Source organism: Buteo buteo, chromosome 12 (assembly GCF_964188355.1).
Source record: "Buteo buteo chromosome 12, bButBut1.hap1.1, whole genome shotgun sequence".
Classification (NCBI taxonomy): domain Eukaryota; kingdom Metazoa; phylum Chordata; class Aves; order Accipitriformes; family Accipitridae; genus Buteo; species Buteo buteo.
The window spans coordinates 31,836,120-31,857,487 of record NC_134182.1 but is presented as its reverse complement, the minus strand read 5'-3'; the positions used below and the strand labels follow the sequence as shown (position 1 = coordinate 31,857,487).

At 39.1% G+C, this 21,368-nt stretch overlaps 1 protein-coding gene across 1 annotated transcript in view; it reads left to right on the top strand.

Moving 5' to 3' along the window:
* Window positions 1-2,053: 2,053 nt before the first annotated feature.
* ACTN2 (actinin alpha 2) overlaps window positions 2,054-21,368 on the top strand; it is a 69,690-nt gene continuing 50,375 nt past the window's right edge. The window contains exon 1 of the mRNA XM_075043211.1: window positions 2,054-2,484. Coding sequence (XP_074899312.1) covers window positions 2,350-2,484 — 135 coding nt within the window. The 5' untranslated portion in view covers window positions 2,054-2,349. The remainder of the gene's footprint in view (window positions 2,485-21,368) is intronic.

Below are 21,368 nucleotides of genomic sequence, written 5' to 3'. Positions count from 1 at the left end.
TCTTTCAGAATTCTAGAAAATCTGGGTAGATTTCCCTTTGATTTTCAGAAATCTAGGCATGACTGCGTGACTCGGGTCCTAATCCACAGTGTGATCGGATACTTTTTGTCATCCTAATGTCTCAGTTTTTATTTCATGACACAGGCACTTTGGCCCATGTTACAGGATGAGGGCCAACAAATAAAGTGTGGCTTTTAACTAATACCTCCCTGTATGAAGCCATCAGTACCCTTAAGGCTCACCTATACTGCACAGCGGGGAGTGGTGCAGTTGCATCTGACTTGATCACATAGATCCCTAGAGAAGGCAGTGCTGAGAAAAGGCATGAAGCTGGTCGCAATGGCTCACCTCAAATCAGATGGTGCACAAAAGTTCACAGGTCTTGTCAGTGCAGGAGAGCTCTTTGCGCCGGAGACAGCTCTGGTTCAGAGCGTTACAGCTTTACATGTATTCTTCTGGGACTTCTCTGACTTCTTCCTGCTTTTCCTCTAGAAACTTCTCCTGTGCTGTGTATAGTGAATAAGAAGAAATGGTTTTACTGACTTCAGAGGCTAAATAGTCATTCAGGTGATTGAAATCGGACATGTATCACAAACCACAGATGACTACCCAGCTATAAAAATAAACCACACAAATCACACCAGCATACACATAATGTGTACATACATGAAATATTTTGTTTTGTAATTGCTGTTTGATATTGTTTGAGAGTATCCTAAGAGAATGCTCATCTGCACCTGAACAAAAAAAGTCTAGGCATAGCGTTCATCAACATTTGCTTCATTATATAGATGGAAGTGTAGCAACCTTGAGAATATTTGCATTGAGCAGGTGAAAAGCACGTGGTTCTGACTTTGCTGCTTAGATTTGGAATTTGATTTTTAGACTGTTTGTCTTACAGCATATACATCAATCTTTGGAAGTTCAGCTTGCTTTGTCTGCATGAAACGTTGCAATCCTCTTCTGAATTCCAATTTGGAACCTTAGTGCTGCGTTTATGAAGTTTTTTTGAGCTGATGGGTAGGAGTTAGCTGTGCATGTATGCATGTTCTTCTAAATTGCATAGACATATGGCATAGAAGGTGACTTGGCAGAAAGCAGAGCTTTAGTTAGCAATACAAAGTGGAGGACATACCCTGTCTAACTGTTACTTGTTCTGGTTATTCATTCACATTGGCTTAGAGACCTATGGCTGCCTTTAGTGAGAATAGGTCTCCCTTATATCTGAGTTTGGCTTTTATGGCTTCCAAAAGCGCAGCTTTGGTGAGCATTTTCTAAGTAAGGTTTGAATTGTACCCTGCTAGAGAGGATGGCCTTGGCTGATGAGAGGTGCGGGCATTAATGACAGGCTGCATGAAGAACATAGTAAACTTGCCAATTCCCAGAAGAAATATTGTCGCCAGAGCAACTGACATGATGTGACACGAGAGATATGGGACGTGCTTGCCAGGATGCTCGATCTCAGTGCTCTCTTTTCAGATTTTACCCTGTGGAAAGCATGGGTAAATGGTTCCTGTCACAACGGTTCCACAGACCTTTGTATGTGCTTCTTGGTGCCTGCTTTTGGGACGTACTGAGGGTGTTTCCTGGACGAAAAAGATACATGTGGCTTTTCTAAGTTGTGCTTCTGTACTTTCTGGTTTAACTCCAGACCTGATCTCCACTGGAAGTTGTTTAATCTCTTGGGTCTGCGCTGGCTCTTGCGATCCTTAATCTGGAAAGCGTGAAGCGACTCGAGGCTCCGCACAGGCTTCGGACTAATGCTAGGCAATGTCAAACCACACCAGCGAATCGCAGATGGGTCTTGAGAAGTGCGTGTGGGGGGGGGAAGGCGCGGTATTTTATCAAGTTGGCAGTCAGGACAGGCACCCGGGGGAGCAGCGGTGTTTTTTGGCCGGAGCTGTGGCGGGCGGTGAGCCCCCCCCCCCCCCCCCCCCGTTGCAGGCAGAACCGCTGCCCCCGTGCGGGAGCGGCCCCGCCCGCCGCGGGGCTGAGCCGCCGCCGCCGCCACGTGACCGTCCGGCGGGGATAATAAGCCGCAGCGAGGAGCCGCGGCGGGCTTCTCCGGAGGGTCAGCCGCAGGGACCTGCAGCAGCAGCAGCAGCGAGCGAGGGAGAAGGAGGGCAGGAGAGAGAGGGAAGGAAGGTCACCGCAGGTCAGCACCTACCCGACAGCTTCAGCCTCTGCTCTGGGCAACACGCTCGCTCCCTGACACCTTGGAAAAAGAAAAAAAAAAAAAGAAAAAGACGCTGCTACCTACAACCCGTCACCAAGTAAACTAAGCTTAAAAATATATATCCGTTTAAAGGTAGTAGGAGCCACAGCAGCCGAAGCTGATCCCCGGGTAGCATGAACACCATGAATCAGATAGACACAAACATGCAGTACACCTACAACTATGAAGAAGATGAGTACATGACCCAGGAAGAAGAATGGGACAGGGACCTGCTCCTGGACCCGGCATGGGAGAAACAGCAAAGGAAGGTCTGGAAATAGAGTAATGTGTGTCCGTCTATGTGCTTCTGTGTGGAATGATGTCCTCTCTTACTGCTACGCTGCATCTGGAATTGCCAGGGCTGTGCAGTAAGGGGCTCTGATTTTGTAAGAGGATCTACTTTACATCGTATAAAGCACATATATCATATATATATATATATTAGCCGTGCCATGTCTTGAGGATAAAGCGTTCACTTTTTGGATTCTTAAGTGAAACCTATGTAAGATGAAAATAACTCACAAGAGTCAGGAGTTTCTTTTTATATTGCACTGGAAATACTCTGTCAATACCTCTAGATTTACGTATTAGTATTTCAGTAATTTTTTACTTCACTTCCTGGGTCTTCCTGTCAGAAAGCAGACTCTGAATTGATGCATGTGCCTGATTGCTTTTCGAAAACAGTAAAATGCAATTATAAACAGGGAGATGAATGAGAAGGTTCAAAATCGGTGTGCAGAAAAAAGTTTGCAATATCTCTGAGAGCAGACTGAGAAATCTCTTTTGAAATTGTGATCTTGTGAGTCAGCTCTTATTAAAATTTACATTTAATTCTCACTGAATCATCTGACAAGGAAAATATTGCCTAGAAATATATCCAGGCTAGTTTTGGAAAACTGTATTTCATTATTAGGTTCACACATGCCAATTCACTGTCTGGGAAAAACGGGGTTTGTAAACTCCTTGGAGTATGCCATTGTAGACAAATGCTTCTTGCCTTTTAGGCGTAAGAAAACTGTTATGCCAGCAAGTACTGCCCATGCTCTTTTTCTGAACATAGGCAGAGATTATAATCCCATCAGCAGTCCTGTCAATGGTTTGGTACTTTAGTAATATTTGCAATATCTAATTTCAGAACACTGAGTTTTAAGCAGCATATGGGAAAGAGAAAGATGAAATATTGTAAAGGATTTGTTACTTCCTAATGTAAAAGCTGATGTTAAAGTCACAGCTAACAGATCTGGGATTAAAAGGTTAACTGCTGGTTACGGGAATGAAAAAAAAAAAAAGGCAAGGGAGAGAGAGAAATGGCGCTCTGGACAATAGGGTTGAATATACTTTGTGCTATAGGTGAGCATCTCGCTTCAAAAATTTAAGTAGAAGTTGCCAATTTATATCTGATGACAGACTGGCTCACTCTTACAGTCGCAGCTTCTATAAAAGCTGTACTATAAAAGTATAGCTATAAAAGTAAGAGCTGTTAGAATCATTGGGAGCAATGGGTTTGCTTTTCCATTAGAATTGTAGAGCCAATAGTTTCCTCTCAGTTTTTATTTGTAGCTTTCCTCCTTCTGTGAGTTTTAGCTGGTTTTATTCATTTTCCTACATTCACACCTGTTCAGATCCTGCTGTATGAGTATAGTGGGGGAAGTCCTGGACTAAGTTGAAGTTCACTTTTCTTGATTTACCAGCTGCTGCAACTCCAAACCAATTATTAGCTGTACTTATCAACACTGACATTTGTTTTAATTTGACGCTCTTTAGATGGTGAACTATTCTTCTATGTTTTATAATGAGAATGGAAATTATTGTAGTGCTTAAGTTCTTCAGTGATTTGAAACTGCTCAGCTGTAACAGGTTGTGGTTCCATCTGATTAAGATTCAATTGTCCAGCATTTCAGAGAATGCTGCTTTCAAAATAGAGAAATAATGGACAGGTTCCTAGATAGTCAGCACTCTAAGGCAGTTTTCCTACAATGCACATAAATGATAAAAAATAAAGAGAAACTGGATTCTGTAGGCTTTCTTATGTTTACAGTTAAGTCTCTTGACTTTTACAGAAGAGCAGGGACTAGTTAGTATAAGACCCCACAGCAAATTGCTTGTTTCCATTCCTCCAAACAGACAGCGCTTCAGCAGAAAGTCGGGTTTCCACAGTGATAAATTAAAACAGACTCTGCTTTACTTCCACAGAGTAGAGAGATTGGGGCTTTGCTACTTTATGTTGCCAGTTCCCTGGGCTTAGTTTTAATATTAAAGTGATACCACATTTAAATAAAATTTAGGAGAGGGGAATCTTCTTTCCTTGTCTTGGAAAGGAGTCTCAATTTATTATTACATGAAAAATAAGTACCCTTATGATAAAGGGCCTGATAAACTTTATAAAATTTCAAGGCTTCTATCTTTGTCTAATTGGTGCTAAGACAGTTGCAGAAAGTGCTTTCTTTATTTCCTTATTTATTAGGAGAAGATTTGCAGATACATGGGCACAGATCTTTGTTCTAACTGGTAATATAATATTGAAAAGTGATCTCAGTGCAGCCTTGGCAGTTGGCAGCATGTATTTTCTATTAGACAGTCTTGGAACAAACCAAAAATAAATGCCATTGTTTCTATTGTGGGCTGCCCTCTCCAGACTTGCCATTTCAGTGATATGCCTGGTATGAGATCTGTCAACAGATGCTGGTAACACATGATGACGTCCATAGGATTACAATGGATGTGATGCCTAATTATAACCGTGGTTCATAGAGTATTATGGTCTGCTGTAATCCAGGCTCCTTGGTGGTTGCAGGTGTCAGAATAAATATGAAGTACACTATAGGAAAAGAAGCTGAGTTGTAGCTTAGCTCTGTCTCTCTGAATGTGAACAACAATTTAAATGCTTTAGTTTGTGTAACATCTAGCCTCTGTCAAATCAGGAAATCAAGAAAATATGACAATTTGACTATTTGCTGCTTTAGACAGTATTGCTAAGAACTTAAACAGGATCATATGGTTGGAAATTTCAGGCAGCAACTTTAAAGAAAGACTAACAAAAGAAATTTTGGATGGGCATGCTGTCTTCAGTAGGAACTAATTAGAGAACTACAGCCACAGGTGCTGTGGCTGCTCAAATCCCAGTGATGAGTGAGCGAGTGGCTGTGTGGTGCTTAGTTTTCAGCTGGGCTTAAAAGGACAACAATCCCTTTTGAATGTATAGATGGGAACCATGAGATTGGAAACTCCTGAAATCTGTTCCTTGACTCAGTACACTTCTAATGGCCATGTGAGCTTAAACAACATTTGAAAAATCTATGAAAGTCACCCCTTGTTTCTTCAGTACTACGTGGAAATAAGAAAGTATTGGAAATCAAAAAGTCTGGCCAGAGGGGGTGGGATTCTCTTCTTTGCCCTGCTCTGTAACTTTAGGCAAGGTCAGCTCACCTCAGACCTCGGGTTTTCCCCCTGGTAAAAAGAGGACAGCAGTGATATTTGTAACAACTGATAGAAGTGGTTGGTTCTATTGTATTGTCAGACTAGGTGGTGGTTAGCTGTCTTTTGGTCCCTACCCTGCAGACTGGAGTGAAAGTAAAAATCATACTAGCTCATAGTGGAAGACTTAAAACCTGATTTCGCTTCTCTCCATGATAAATTTATTTCTTGAGTTTCCAAAAAAATTTCAACAAACTTCACAAACCTTTTAGTTTTCACTAGCCTGTATCTCAATATAACTAAAAGGAACATAGGAAAATGCAATGTCTCTTAGTTTAGGAACCAAGCACAACAATGCAACTCAAAATGCAAACATGTTGTATTGTTTGCAATGTGTTTGAACTACCAACACTACTTAGTGAGCTGTGTGTTAAATGGTGCTCTTTCTTATTTGTAACTTTTGCTATAAATACTTTATTATAGGAGTGTGGTTTTTTTAAACTTTGACATGAAATGTGGTTTGTTAGTTTTTCAAGGAAGTCTTAAGCTTTCAGGCTAAAGGTCCGAAGGTTGTGAAACAGGTGTGATCCCTTCTTCAGGACAGTTGTATCGTATTGTAAAGCACTAAACTGGCTCCACATATTTCATATGTGTCTTCTCCAGTCATTCAGGCATGTCTGACACTGTCGCACTAAGACATGTAAGGCAAGAGCTAGAAATGTACTCCTTGCCTTACTGGTATTATTATAGATGAATGATCATTCTAGCTTGCTGTATGGTTCTGATACCACCATGTTGTTAATGCAGAAAGGTTTTAATGTAGGTGTTAATGCAATTTCTGACCATGTTGATGTTTTTTTTACGCTGGTATAGAATAAACAGGAAGACTCAGAATGTTTATTTACCTTGATATTGCACTCTTTGTGAATGCAAATCTTGATGACACTGAATGCTGTGCATGAGTGAGGACTTTGGAAAACGTTCTTTAGGAAAGAAGCTGTGTCTTTCCAGTCTTCAGCAGTACATATCAGATTACATTTTCAGTGTGATCTATAAGGAGTTATCTGCATTACCTCCTTTGGCTGGTAATACAACGTCTGTTGTCCTTGCAAATAAAAAAAATGCATTTGGAAGCCACGTGTATGGCAAGTTATTTGAAAGAAGCTACCAGGACTATGAATTATGGACAACATCCTTCTTTTTCTAGTGTTGCTGCAACTTCATTAAGTTCAGCAGATTTGAGAGGTTCATTGCAGCCTGAAAGAGAAACTGACCTTGTGTTCAGTCTGACTTCAATGTCTATAAATAGAGTTACAGTCAGTGTCCCAGATTCACTCTGAAGTTTGTGTGGTCTTCTATGGATGGAATCTAATTTAATTTCTTATCAGAAACCTCTTCTGGAAGAAGTCTACTGGTGAGTGAGAAGACAGATGAAGTAGTGGAAGGAAACAGCTTCATTCTTCAACCAGGAATAGAAAGAGAGAAATAACCAAGCCTGAATGAATGAAAAAGAAATGAAAGGCAGAAAAACATTGCCAGGAAAGGCTGGATGCCACCAGCAAAATTCAGTACTGCAGAACCACTCCTCATGAATTTACAGGCTCCAGATTGAAATCATTGTCATGAAGAATATAGCAATATCTACCATGTGTACAGGGCATTCCAGCCTAGGTCTTGCTCTTTTACTGGCATTATCTGGAAATATTCAAAGTTGGGGATTTGGGGGGGAAGTTGTTTTTTTCCCCGTTTTGTTTTGTGGTTTTTTTGGGGGGGTGTGGTTTTGGGGTTTTTTTGACAGTGCAAAATTCTTTCCATGAATAATCAGCCTTGGGGTTAAGGTCCCATAGCACACAGAGAAACCATCCATCTCTTGAGAGTTTTTAATGAGGTAGCACTTTTTACCCACGTCGAATACCAGTGGGATTGTTGAGGAGGCGTAGAGATTCCCCTCTGCAAGTGAGCAACACGAACAGGGTCTGGATGAGAACCAACAGTGAGGCAAAAGGTACACTCCTTTCTAAGAGAGTATCAGCCTTCTCATTACTCATTCCTAATACTTACCTGTTAACAGTTGGATATTTCTTATAAAGACAGGTGTCCTGGGTTGAGTAGCTTTAGGACTAATTTCAGAAGGGAATTTAATTTGTTAGGAGGAAAATCCTCTGGAGTTGAAAGCAGAATGATAGTCAGTGGAAAAATCATGTGCTATACTGAGTCCTACATTGCAATGCAATTCTCTGCCTCCCTTACCTTTTATGCACAGAATTAGGATGACATAGGTGTCTTGGGAATTCTGTAGGTTGAAATGCAGGACTTTCTATTACTATTAGTAGTTAGAAAAGCAAACAATTTCACCTTTGTAGACTTTTTTTTTTTCTTTCTAGTATTCAACCAGTACTATGACTGTCTTCAATAGAAGAACAGTGTCTTGCCAAATGATATATGCCACTATAGATGCAGATTGTGCCTTATGGTAACATGAAGTTTCAGCACTCCAAGGCCAAATGCTTCTCCTCCAGGTGCATCAAGAATTTTCTTTTCAAACAGTGGATGACAAAACCTCTAGTATTAAGAACACACACATAAAAAAAATCTCATTTCCTTTTTAGGTCCTGGGTGCTCTTTAAGTGACCTTCTCAGTGGTAAATGGCCCCATACAGGGTCTGACTCAGAACTTGGTAGTCAATGGACGGACTTCATTTTTTCCTGCCACAGCGTGTCTTGATTTTTCAGCATATACTATAACTGTCCTAAATATTAGACACTGATGCGACAGAAGGACATGGAGTTGCAGTTTCTCTAGTTCTGTGAAGAGTTGCCATGAGGGTAGAGGGACTCTGTGTGGAAATATGGGATGTGTTTATGGCTTGTCCTGTACAATTGGCCTCTTAGAGATTAGTGCTTGTTAAAATAGTAACATGTTAAATTCCTCTTGCTGAAGTTACTTGCATGGAATGGTGCTTGAGAGGAGCATGCTGAAAGGATAGTGGAACGATCATATTTTGTCAGTGCTTCATATTCTGTCTCGGAAGCTGTCAATAAGGTGTACAGCTGAGGAGGGCCCTGAATACCGTGATGGTGGTGTATGAAAGAAAATTCAAAGAAAGCTATTATGAAATTCACTTAACTAGAAATGGTTATGGAGGTAATTTTTTCGAATGGGAGGGTTTTCTTTATCAATACTAAGTGCGAGAAATGAATATCTTACTCAATAGTGTATTTGCTATTTAAACTCAGATGGTCCTCTCAATGTTGACCTATTCCAGGCTCTGTATGCTTTTGTTAGTGTTGTCAAATGGATAATTCCTACAGTCCCAATTCAGCTGTTAATTGCCACTCATCCCCAAATATCTGCCAGCAAAAGAAGTGTATGGTTATGAAAAGAAATTATAAGAACCATTTTCTAATGGGAAGCAAAGGCTATCTCCTGCCTGCACCCACAGATACTCACCACAGCCTACCCTGACATTCGTATAGTAAAATGTCTGTAGACACGCTGATCCAATTAGTAAGACAATAAGGATTGGAAGAAAGTATGGATCTAAGTGGGTTTCCATAAGCTGCAACCAAGGTGCTTAAGAGCTAGAGAAAAGCTGTGTGTTAAGCAGTGGACTTTGCTATAATCTCTTGGGGGTGGGAAGTCTGCGTCTTGCTGTGGATCTGTGTTTGGGTCACTGGAGAGCTGAAGAGAGAAGCATGGGAGGTGTTTGCCTGGAAGAGCAATGAGGGTCTTCAGCCCTGACACTGCAGTAAATAGGGAATCCATGCTCTTACAATTTGTAGCACTGTGCAGGCTCAGGTATATTCTGTAAACTAATGAATCCCAGTAAGAAAGTATCATGATTGTCACCAATTTCCAAATCAAACTAAGACAGCTCTGCAAGCTGGATTTTGACTGCTTTTTGCCAATGGGGTAACACAGTTCAAAATCTTCCACCAAAGCCCTTCCATCCTCTTACAAGTAAGACAAAAGGGGTTTCATCATTATGATGGAAAAATCAGATACCAAATGCCCAACATAAATTTAATCACTGTTGCATAAATTCTGATCCATTTAATGACATTTAGTTTACGTAGTAATTTCTGTATTGCACTGTACAGTTCTACTGAATTAATTTTAGTGAGACTGAGCATTAGTATTTTCTTTAGTTGTGGATGGTGAATACTATATAGAATTATATTAGAAGTTGTACTGTAGAACCTTCTTACAGAATAATGCATTGGATTTGTATCTGGAATGTATCTGTAGATGGACATGATGCACCAAGAAGCATGTCAGTGAAATAGAATTAGATGGGAATTTGTGCTGCTTAGCTTTGTCCCAAGTCAAAAGACATTCCTCCTGCATGTTATATCATTGCAAGCAAACAAAATGCTTACACAGTTGGCAAAGTTGACTTGTTTTGGATGGCTTTACTGCCAAGCATAATTTCTTCTGAGCCCTAATTGTAGGGATAAACAATGTGTAACTGATGTGGTATTCCTCTACTGTGAGCAGTGAAAAGTTGCTGACTCTGAGTGAATGTCTTTTATGGCTAGGCATTCTTTACTCTCAGCTGATACCAGAAGGGGAATGTATTCACATCAAGCACTCCATTTCCTCCTAGATTAAACTTCATTCCTAGTAGTTTGGGGTGATTTTCAAGTCTTCAATGTATGAAGAATATCATTTAATGAAATGCTATGATAAGTGTGTGTGACATTTGTTCTTTTTATATCACTGGATGTGTTGCTTTTAAATATGTGTCATGTTGAGACACTTGAGGCATGAAGCTGATTGTAACTATACAGGTGCTATACAATGCTCTTTTTCTACCTGATAAAATTGGGCATGTATTTAAAGGTAGAAGTTACCTCTTTCCACATCATTGAACCAGCAAACACAACATTATGATCACCCTCTGTGACTGTTTCTATACAAATTCTCTAGTAGCTCTTCCTGCTGGCAGTATAAGTTACTCTTCAACACAGATCAAGATAGCATGGTCCTAATAATCGTCAAACTGCTGGTGTGAAAGGATTGCAGGGCAGGTGTTACTACTCTGCAGGAACAGAGCCTCTGCAGAGATTGAGGTAGAAGACTTTGAAATGCAATGTTCTCATTTTAGGAAAGTGTCCCACTTGAAATGGTAGCTTGTAGAAATACACTTCATTCTTTAGAAGGCCTGTCCAGAAGGAAGCAGAAGCTGACAGTTGTCTAGCTAATGTTTAGTTAGTTTCTATATTTGGGCCTTAAATTTCCATGTGTACATACAGGTGAGAAAATTAGTCCTGAATTTGTGTCCTAAGTGCAAGAATGGGCACTGTTGCTCCTATGTCTGGTCCCAGTTTTCCCTGCTTTTGAGTTATAAGGACATATCACTTTGTCCACATCTTCATCTCCAAAATAGTGGTTGTAATACCTATGTGCTGACTTTACAGATGAAAGTGCCAAGTGTTTACTGTACTTGGTACGAGTAAGATTTTCCATTTACTTCAAATGCTTCCTCTCAACTGCTTTTAACTGTCAGAATCCCTTCAATTTGAAATCTGATGCTTGTTCTTCTTTCTCTTCAAAAACCTGTGAGCAAAATCAGTCCAGCCATCCATTACTTTGATAACTAGCAGAACCTAGTTTAGAGCAGATGGCTTCTGCTCTGAACTGTCCTCTAGAAAAGCCTTGCTCAGCCTTGCTCACCCCCACTACCACAGCAGGAGTCTGCAAAAAGTGACTACCCTGGTCTAAAATTAGCATCTGTGGTTATTCCTTAAGCGTCTAAGGAAACACTCATATTTTTTATAGATGTTGAACACCCAGGCATTTCCACTGAGGTCAGGAGGAACTTCTGTCTATTTTGCACCTCTGAAAATCAGCCTGCTATTTTGGCACTCACAGAAAGGCTTAACCATCTAGCATTAAGCAGTATTTTTTTTTAACTCTGGTTTATGTTTAAACTTGGCACCAGTGTAGCTTTTTACTGCTGCAAGACTTATGGCATTGCACTCTTTAATATGAAGAAAACTGGTACCCAGCTGCACTAAATACAAATAAAAAAATACATAAATGATTGTGTAGCTCTGGGGTATTATTTCATCTAGAGGAGTTTCTTTAGGCTATGGAAAACCTCTGTAGTCCGAGTTCATCTCCAGCTGTACTCTGGAGTGTAGTTCCACCACACATTTTCTTTGGCAGAGCAGCTGGCCACCTTTGACTCTACTCCTATCCATAGACTTCCAGTCCCCTTCATTTGCTGGTACAATGATCTTCTGCTGTATACCAGATCATTGAAGAAATTTGAAGCAACCCTCCCTGTTCTAACCGCTTCTTAATCCCAAGTCATTTCAGTAATGTAGTTTGCAGTGGAGCCCCACAAACAGCTGTATCTGTACATGTACATATTATGTGTAATGCACTTATCCCTCTGGCATTAATATTAAAAGACAAACAAAACACCATACATGAAACTGAAGTTTGCTTGCTTTCCTTTTATCTATGGCCTTCATTTCCATGACCGAGCACAGGTCCCAGCATGACTCCTTATAAACAAAGAACTGTGTGTTTAATTGACAAAGCAGTTTGCTTATCACAAACACTGTACTGTCTAAAACACAGGTGTTTATGGTTTCAGCAGTTACAGCCATCATTATTTGTTATTTACCAATCTTTTCTTAGCTAAGTGCTTGAGAACAGGTTATTTAGTTAAATTTCATATTCTTGTATAATCAAGCCACCCAGAGATCCCAAGTACTGTTTTGCTTTTTATTCTGTTTTTAAGAAAAGCTCAGTAATTTAGGAACCTGACCGTCACTAAAAATTATTCAGGAACTCTGGAATTTTTCTGAAAGTCTGCTGGCTTACAGGATATTTTAAATGTTTTAGAAAATGTTACTCTATAGCTAATGCCTCATAAAACAACATTAGAACTTAAAAAAGTCAATCCAATACGTTTAAGTAGTATCTTTAGCAGTAGAAGTTACCAAATTCTTTAAAAAACAGATTCTTAAAACAGGTATGAAATAAAAATTGATTATTTTTTTTTATTCATCAGTTACAATAGTGAAGACATTAACATGGACAGATTATATGCTTTGTGTACTGAGAAATATTGCATTGAGTAACCTGGCATATATGCCACAGAGGAGCTTTTTGTTGCATAATTGGGAATTAATACATGAGGTTTTCCTTTCTCTATAAGAATCTCAACTGAAACCTTGGTTTATATTACAAGTGAAACTAGGTGTAGTGATCTTCAAATGTACTACATATCAGAGTGCAAAGACTGTGTAAATATCTCGGGGTCTGACTTGACATACTTTTCCCATCATTCATTGGTGTCGGGGTCTTAAAGGTCTGTGTGTTAGTGTGTGTAGAATTGAAAAAACTTTCAAAATCTGTTTTAGTGTTATCAGTCAGAAGACATGCTTTTCTCATTGTGGAAGTGTTTTAAAGAATGTTGATAAATTGGATAGGAACATACTTTTATCCCACTCTGACTATATTGACCGATGTATAATGTATTTACTTACTCACCTGGCCATGTAGTGTATAATTACTGGATAAAGATAGCATGGTGAAGAAAATCAACAGAGAAAGCAAGGGAAAGACATTTGGAAATCCAGTCAACTAAATCCTAGATTAGCCTACTTCAATTAATCCTTCTATTTCCAGAGGGCACACCTTTAGTTCCTTGATACTATAACGTGGGAATGTTTCTTTCATCTCATCCTAAATAGTAGTTGGTCATTCAAATGCGTATCTACTGAAATAACGTTAGCCAGCACTATCTGTGATAGTTCAGGAGCTCTTGGGAAACCAGGAGGAGCACTCTAGGGTACAGTTGGTAGAAGGACCTGAGATTGGAAAGGAGAACAGGAGATAGGTTCTCTTTATAAGAAGGTTCCTTTGGCACTGATAGGGTAGTGGTAATGCATGTTCTTTGTTTAATATACTTGAGAGAAGGTTCCAGATGGTATAAAGGGCATAGACTTCACCTTTAAAGCACATCTGCAGATTTGTCCCTTGCAGACACTATTCAAGACCCTTTTTGGATAACCTATACTTTGTTTTTAACTCTCCACAGGGGGAGGCAAATATAACAGGGATTATGCTTTTGTTCTGTAATAGCGAAGAAGTGGCTGGTTGGAAAAGAATACAGAGGGAGAGAAAAATAAGAAAAATGTCAGGTCTCAAACCTTTTTTCATTGCTGAAACAGTTCCCTCCAAACCTGTTGGCATTTTTACGGTGAATCCTTTTCTAAAGATGCCTTCTAGTTTGTTGATACTCTTGTGAAGTAGAAATGCTGAGCATGGAAGGTGGTGTTCCAGAATTAACTCCGTCTGAGCCATGTAGAAATGAGGGAATTTCTTTTGACCCTGTAACAGTTCAACATTTTGTTGGATGTTTTAGTCCCATGGCATACTAAATAGCTTTTTCTGTCCTTGTGTTTCTTAATTTTTCAGTAGTTAGATCTAAAAAGTGTGCCTTAAATATAGGTCTCTGTCTAACTGGTGCTTACAGTGAGACCTCCCAAATATCACCTTGGTCAAAAGTGATCCAGAAAGCACCAGAATGCAAATAGCTCACTGTTCCATGAATTGAGTATGCCTTCAAGAGTATCAAGAGTTGTCTTGCTGTTGTTCACCCAAGATCTGTATCTAAAAACTTGCAGAGAGCAAGAGAGAGAGGGTGCAAGAAAGAGAGATGTTTGGGAGCATGCATCAGTACATTGGAGTTTCTAACAGAACCTACACACTTCATGCTCTGCAAGCTCTCTGTTTAGGACCCTAGTGTCCTACCTGATTGGTTGGGGAGAGGTATCTTTTGGACAGCACTTTGAGATATGAATATATATTTCTATATAAATGCAAAGATGCAATCCTTATTGCATGGGTGATAGAGTCCATTAAAGCTTTTATAAAAATGTGTACAACATCTCTTTCCTGCCCTCAGCTTTGTGCAGTGTAGTGGCAAATCTATTTTAATGCTCTGACAGCTGGGCGTGAACTGATTTATTTGTAGGTATGTGCTGTAAAGTTTTGTGGTGTAAAGCGAACAGGAATGCTGTGTAAGGTAGTAGTTGCTATAACCATACTGCTTCAGGTTGCAATGTCAGAATTACTTGTTTTTGTAGTGTAAATTCAAGCTCTGCAAAGTGGAGTGTATTGGAACAGAGAATATTTGGTTAGTATGCTTTAAAGTTAGGTTACCCTGTTAGAGGAAAATACTGTTGTGCCATGCAAATAGTTGGCAGTCCTCAGAGGTTCAGTCTGGATGCTGTACAGTCCCAGTCATGCTGTGTGGGAGTACTGTGTCTCTGTCAAAACGGCACAGGTCCTTGTGGGCGATGCTTCTTTATTTCTGCAGATTTCACGAGGAGACATTTTTAAGGGCAAAATTTGGCAGTGTTGCATGTAAAAAAAAAAAAACCCAAAACAAAAACCCCAAACCTGATCTATTAATTGTTAAATTATTAAATGCTAGAAAAAATATGGCCTATTGAAAGAGATCAACATGTCCATCAACTTTTCCTTTGAGGGAAATACAAATCAATATCTGAAAATAAAACAAAAACCATTGACAAAAAATAGATTATTCTAAACTTCGCATTTCTGTTGTTACATTAGTCTCTTGTTTGTTTGTTTTTGTTTTGTTTTTAAAGCTTTACTCCCATTTAAGAACTGTGTTCTGAATATGCCTGTTTCACAGATACCTTCTTCACCAATATTTGGTTTTTAAGCCTTGTGAAATAGAAGTTCTTTCACTTGCTACAGCATTTTAAATTTGTAAAACGTACATGAGACTGTAAAATACGGCACAGTCACTCAATTTTAGAGATGAACAGAGCCCTCCTAATTCTGCATTTAGAACTCTCAGTCCGTGGGGCATATTTACATTTGACCTGTACTGAGGGGTAAAGATTTTAGACAGACGTGTAAAGAGGTTTCACTGCTTGAAGTTGTACAAAAAGCTGTGGAAGAGCAAGGACTCAAATGTTGAGTCTTTACTTACTGTCTGTCTTTTCACTCTCATTGGAGAAAGCAATTTAATATGGGGGCTATTATAACTCAGAAATTTGTTAGTAATTTGAGAACTTTGTTTACTTCACAGATTATACCATTTATTTACCATTCTGTAGTGCTAATCTTGTACCTTGAGCATTTTAATGCATTGAATAATGGTATGTAATCAAAAAAATTCAGAGGTATTAATTCTGTTATGACAAGGTATTAACATACTTGTTGTTTTACGTAAAAGGCAAAGAGAGTAGAATCATCAGAAAGGTAGTGTATAACTGTAAATGAATGTCATGCATAGTGTTATTGAAGTAGAAGGGAAGATGAAGAGGTAAGATCATTGCAAACAGCAAGGGATTACTCCCCATTATTCCATCTAGCTAGAATGAATTATCCAGGGCTGCTGTAAGACAGCCAGCCGGACATTGCCATTTGGACAGAGGGTTCTCAAAGAGTATTGCCTGGATGCTGTTTGTGACCATCTATTTTCAAGGATTCATGCATATGATGTGAAAGAACAAACTATACTGCAAAAACAGTCATTCACATCCAAGAGGAAGCTGACTTGCAAAACCCTGACCTCTGTCACCACTTAGCAAGGTGGTGACAATATTAATTGAAAGTCTCAGTATTGCAAAGCCTTCCGAGTGGAATATTCTAATAGCTCCTACACCCCAATTCATGATGAAAGATAATCTTGTACTGAAGATGGACTTTTAATTTATTAGTTGGGAATGTGTGGCTGGGGGGAACCTTTCACTTTTAGGTCAGTGTTTTGAACCCAGGCCAGGTGAATAAGTGGCAAGGTTGCTAACACATGCAAGCTGTTTGATAATGTCTATGAGGTGAGTTGTACTCTCAGTTTAGCTCTTGGGGGGACAGGTGTCCCCATCACTTAAGCCACCAGAAATGGCAGCTTCGTTGGAGGTGCCCAAAACTGACCTTATTAGTGAGAGGTAGGGACAGTGACTTTTCATCCTAGAGGTGAAAGCTAAAACAATTTCTGTATGTGAAAATGTTTTCTCAGATTGCATCTGTGGGGTTATTCACAGTCATTGCTATTCTTAACAGTTCACTGAGCGACTTCTTTCTCCATTCCTAAGTGGCTGGCACATTTCGTAATTCACTGAGTTTAAGGAGGGAAGGATAGCTAGCATGCAACTAGATTTACAGTAATAGGTAACTGGTTTATGCTAAACAGCTAACTTTGATTTTTAAATGTAGAGTTGACTTTGGATGACTGAGAACAGATGCTGAAGATGTTGGTAATTGTTATGTGTTGTTTTCCATCTGTTCACAGTAGGTTCTGGTTTTGATCAGTTTTACAGTTCTTTATTTATATTTATAGTTTTGTCAACTTTCTAATCTTTCTTGCTTCTATTTCTTTATTGGGCTTTTTTTCAGGGTAGAGTTTGAGCACCTCAAAAGCAATGGTGAATTTTCCCCCCCAATAGTGCTGTGGGATATGGTGCGTTTATTATTCTCATTATCCTTGAATACAGAAGTGGGACACTTAAAAGTACTCAGCTATGGCTAACATCTGCTCCCATTGTTGTTGAAAGGCTTGTAGTCACATATGAGGAATCACGGGTCATAAAATGCTCAGCATTTAGGACAATAAAAACATTTTTAAAATTCCTGTCTTAAATGACTTAAAGGCTGTTGCAAAGTTGGGGAGAAAACACAAGCATCAGGATCTCTTCTCCAAGATCGTAATATGGACCTTGGGAAATATATGTACTCATAGAACAGATCATTGAATCCACTTTCATTTTAATTTGGTTTATGTTTAACTTTCTGTGAACACTCTTCTGCCTATTGACTTTGAATCTTCTTTCCCCTCCTGTTACGTTTCTTCAGCTTTGTTTCTTTATTATTCTCTGTCTTGACCCTTCTACTTTCTTTTTCTCTAATATCCCTGACAAATCTCCTCCAGTATTATATTTCATTTTGCTAAGGGAAATTAGGGGGTCATATGAAAGTAGGAGAGGGAAATGGGGATCACCACAGAAAGAACACCCTGACAGAAACAAAATTTACAGCTATCTGTTGCATACACAGTGTTTGGATTCCTAAAAGGGAGGTTTTTTCCACTGAATGACTTCTTATTTTGTAGTCTTTGGATAACATATATACCTAAGCTTTAGGGCTTCTCAGACACAGAATCTGGAAGGAAAAAGAGTCTTCTTGCCTATTCTCCCTTTTCAAGGCTGCAGCGTAGATGTCAATTAGGATGGGAATCTTCCATGAACATCATAGAAAGCATGACTGGGAGGATGTGGGAAATAATTTAGTCCATTCCTCTACTTTTGGGCAGAAGCAAATATGTTCATGCTGTTCTTGACATATTTATCCAACTTGTTCGTGATGATGTCCAAGAAGAAGGGTTCCACATTTACAAATTAATCTAAATCTTCCTCATTGTTTAAGCTCATGACTATCTATCTTATTGAGAATAATCTACTGATTTATTCTCTTCTCTGTTGTGACTTCTTAAATGGTTGAGACAAGTATTACTCTCTTTTCAAACATCTCATGATTAAACCAGCCCAATGGATCTATATTTTTCATAGATGAAGTTTCCTAGAATTTTTTTCTTTTCATGGCTGTTTTGTGGATTCTCTCCAACTGGTCCATATTGTTCTTGAATTTTGTGCCTGAAAGAGGGGAAGATATTACAGCTAATCCCTTTCCAGCACTGTGGAGATTGGAAGAAATACTTCAGATATTAATACACCGTTCTTTTGCTTAGACATCCCAATATTGTAGTTGCCTTTTATGACAGCACAACATTTTTTAATCAGGTTATGTTGTGATCCACTGTTGTTCCCAGATCCTTTTCTTCAGTGCTACTGCCCTGGCAGTTGTTCTCCATCCTGTGTTTTTGCAGTTGTATATTACGGAACGAGGGCCATACTTCAGACTTCCTGCTAATCTGTACCCAGCTTTCTTCAAGTCATTTCACTGATTTGTCAAGATTAGTTTGAATTGTAGGTCTGTCATGAAACATACTTACAGACTCATCATTTTGCTGTCATATTCAAATGTTATAAGCATACACTCTATTCTGTTATCAAAATGAGTAGTATAGGAAATGGTTCAGTGCAGATTCCTACAGAAGCATTACTCACCATTAGTTGGAATAAACTGACTTGCTAAACACTTTTTTTTTTTAAATTATTCTCATATCTTTTTGTGTTTAGTTTTCCTCTTAGATAAATAGCTCTCTGCTGTTGCAACCAGCTTAGGTATGTGACATAAAAGAGATCTGCTTCTGTAAAGTCCTGGTGGGAGGACCTTTAAAATACTCTAGCTTAACTAGGTGGAACTAGGATGAATGTCTAGATTTTAGATAGGCAAAATCATGAGGGGAGGACATGCATGTATCTAAATGCAGGCTTAGAAAGGTAGCACAACAGAAGTTTTCACTTTCTTGTCCTTGGAAGTTTAATTTTTTAAGTATAAAATTGGGTTCTGCAAAAGTTGATGCTACTTGTTCACTTTATTATTAAATTTGCCACATGTAAATTTACCACAGACCACTCTGGTCTGTTTAGTGATAGGAATGTGTTAATAAATACTCAGAATTAAAAGAACATACCAGAAGTAGACCATAGTGGGTTTTTTTCCTGACAGTTTCTTTGTCTTTCTATTCCTTCAACTTAACAAATTGAGTAGGTTGCAGTTACAATGTAAAGATAAGAATGGGTAAAGATATCTTGCAGTTTTTATAATGCAAGGTAAAACCATGCCCATGCTTTTACTAAAGTTTTTAATTGGATTCTTGCCTCTTTTATTTCTGCATTATTTTTCTGAACAGGGTTCTCTTATTTGAGTGATTCTTGAAATTCCAAAAATGAAAAGTAGATTTAGACCAGAATTGTCCTACAGATCCTGAACACTTTTTAGTTTCAAATGGGATTTTAAACATTGCATGTGCTCCTACTTCTAAAATATCAATGTTTCTGATTGAAAATACATTTAAAATAGGCTGAATTATTTAAAACTGATAAAAATAAACAAGCGGACAACCCTATGGTACTTCATGTGTTTTGAGAAGTCACACATTTGGATCACGCAGATGCCTGCTGCTGTAAAACTTTCATAAATGGGTGTCACCAACAATAATGAAAAAGGAAGGCGCTTCCTTCAGGGAATAGAGCTGTTGTAGCATTATACTGATGGTCTATCAAAATCCTGAGTTGTCTGAAGACTTACCTAAATTTTCATGCTCAAGACTCTCTCAAGATGGTTCTCTCTCAGATGTAAAGATGGGCTTAAGTGCCTGAAAACTTCTTTGTCTTTTCCAGCCATCTCAGGTGATCCAATAAAGATATTATCTGCCTGCTCCTAATAAACCTTGCAATTTTTTAACTGGTTTAGCCCCTCCAAAGACCTTGTGAAACCTCTTATATCCTTCTATTCCTTCTTGTTGTTCCATTAAGAAAAAAAGGCTGAGGTGAGGACAGTGCATGCAGTGACCCATATTCAATTTCCCATACATCTTGCTGCCTCCTAAGTTTTCTTCCATTTTAGACCAATGGGACAACAGTCTCCTCTGAAAGAAAGAACTAATGTCACTCACTTTGTAACAAAAGGCTCAATAATATTTTTGACATTTCTTGGGGTTCAACCTTGCCAAGTCATTCTTGAAGGAATATTTACATGCTCTGTATTTTTGTTAATAGTGAGCACTGTAAAACAGACGAGCAATCGTTCGGTGCTGGGAGGAGGTTGCACATTTTACAGGAAACCCTAGACTTGCATAGGATTAAGCCATCTGCTTTGTAAGGACTGAGGTCTCCCCAGGCTCTTCCATGCAAGCAAAATGCGGAATGCTAGCAAGACATGTGCAATGTCCCGTGTGATGAATGCAACCCTTTGACGACATCTCCTGTGAATGATAAAATTAAGGAACTGGGGTGAAGTTCCCTTAGTTACTAGAGCAGATCTGCTGACAGTGCAAAGTATGCTAGTGTACCATCTCTGACACCATTTGTTCAGCTATATGAATGACTGTGCTGGAGCAGGGAGGGCTTTCCCCAACTTTGGATTTGGGGACCTTGTGATGGAACTTCTACTCACTTCCTTTGTAAGATGGTTCTATGCTATCCTTTCTGTTGTTCCCAGGCATTTGGCTTTGACATACTGCCTATGATCTGAGGGTTTCCTTTTAATGACCTTTAGGAACATGCTAAACATTTCCCCTACCTTAGCCTTCATAATGTCCTTTACTGTGCCTTCACTGTGCTTCATTTGAGTTGTTGCTGTGCACTGGTGTGTTTAGTGTTAAAATCCCACTTTGCCTACCAAGTTTTTTGGCGCGATCGAGTTGTACTGGTGAACCACCTCTCCTATTATAATTACTCTAGTTATTTTACTAACATATACCAATGCATTTAGGCTTCCACTGCAAGGGGAAATAAGAGCAAGGGGATAGTTAAGAATAGTTCAACAAGTAAGATGTATGATTTTATTTATTTTCAATTCATAAAAATATACTCGTGCACCTAATATACTAAAAATGCAGCTGATCTAGACGTTTTAGGAACATGTAAAAGATGCCATGTGAAGTCAATGGTTTACATCAAGCTAGTTTATAAAGGCTGTGCAATTTTCTGCTGTGTTTCACCTTCATGCCCTTCTTTTGGGAGCAGAATTAAATAGTTAAGAGAATGAGGGCCAACGCAGACTGTATCCCAAGCCCAGAGAAAAGCCCTGATCCTGCACTCATTAGAACACTGT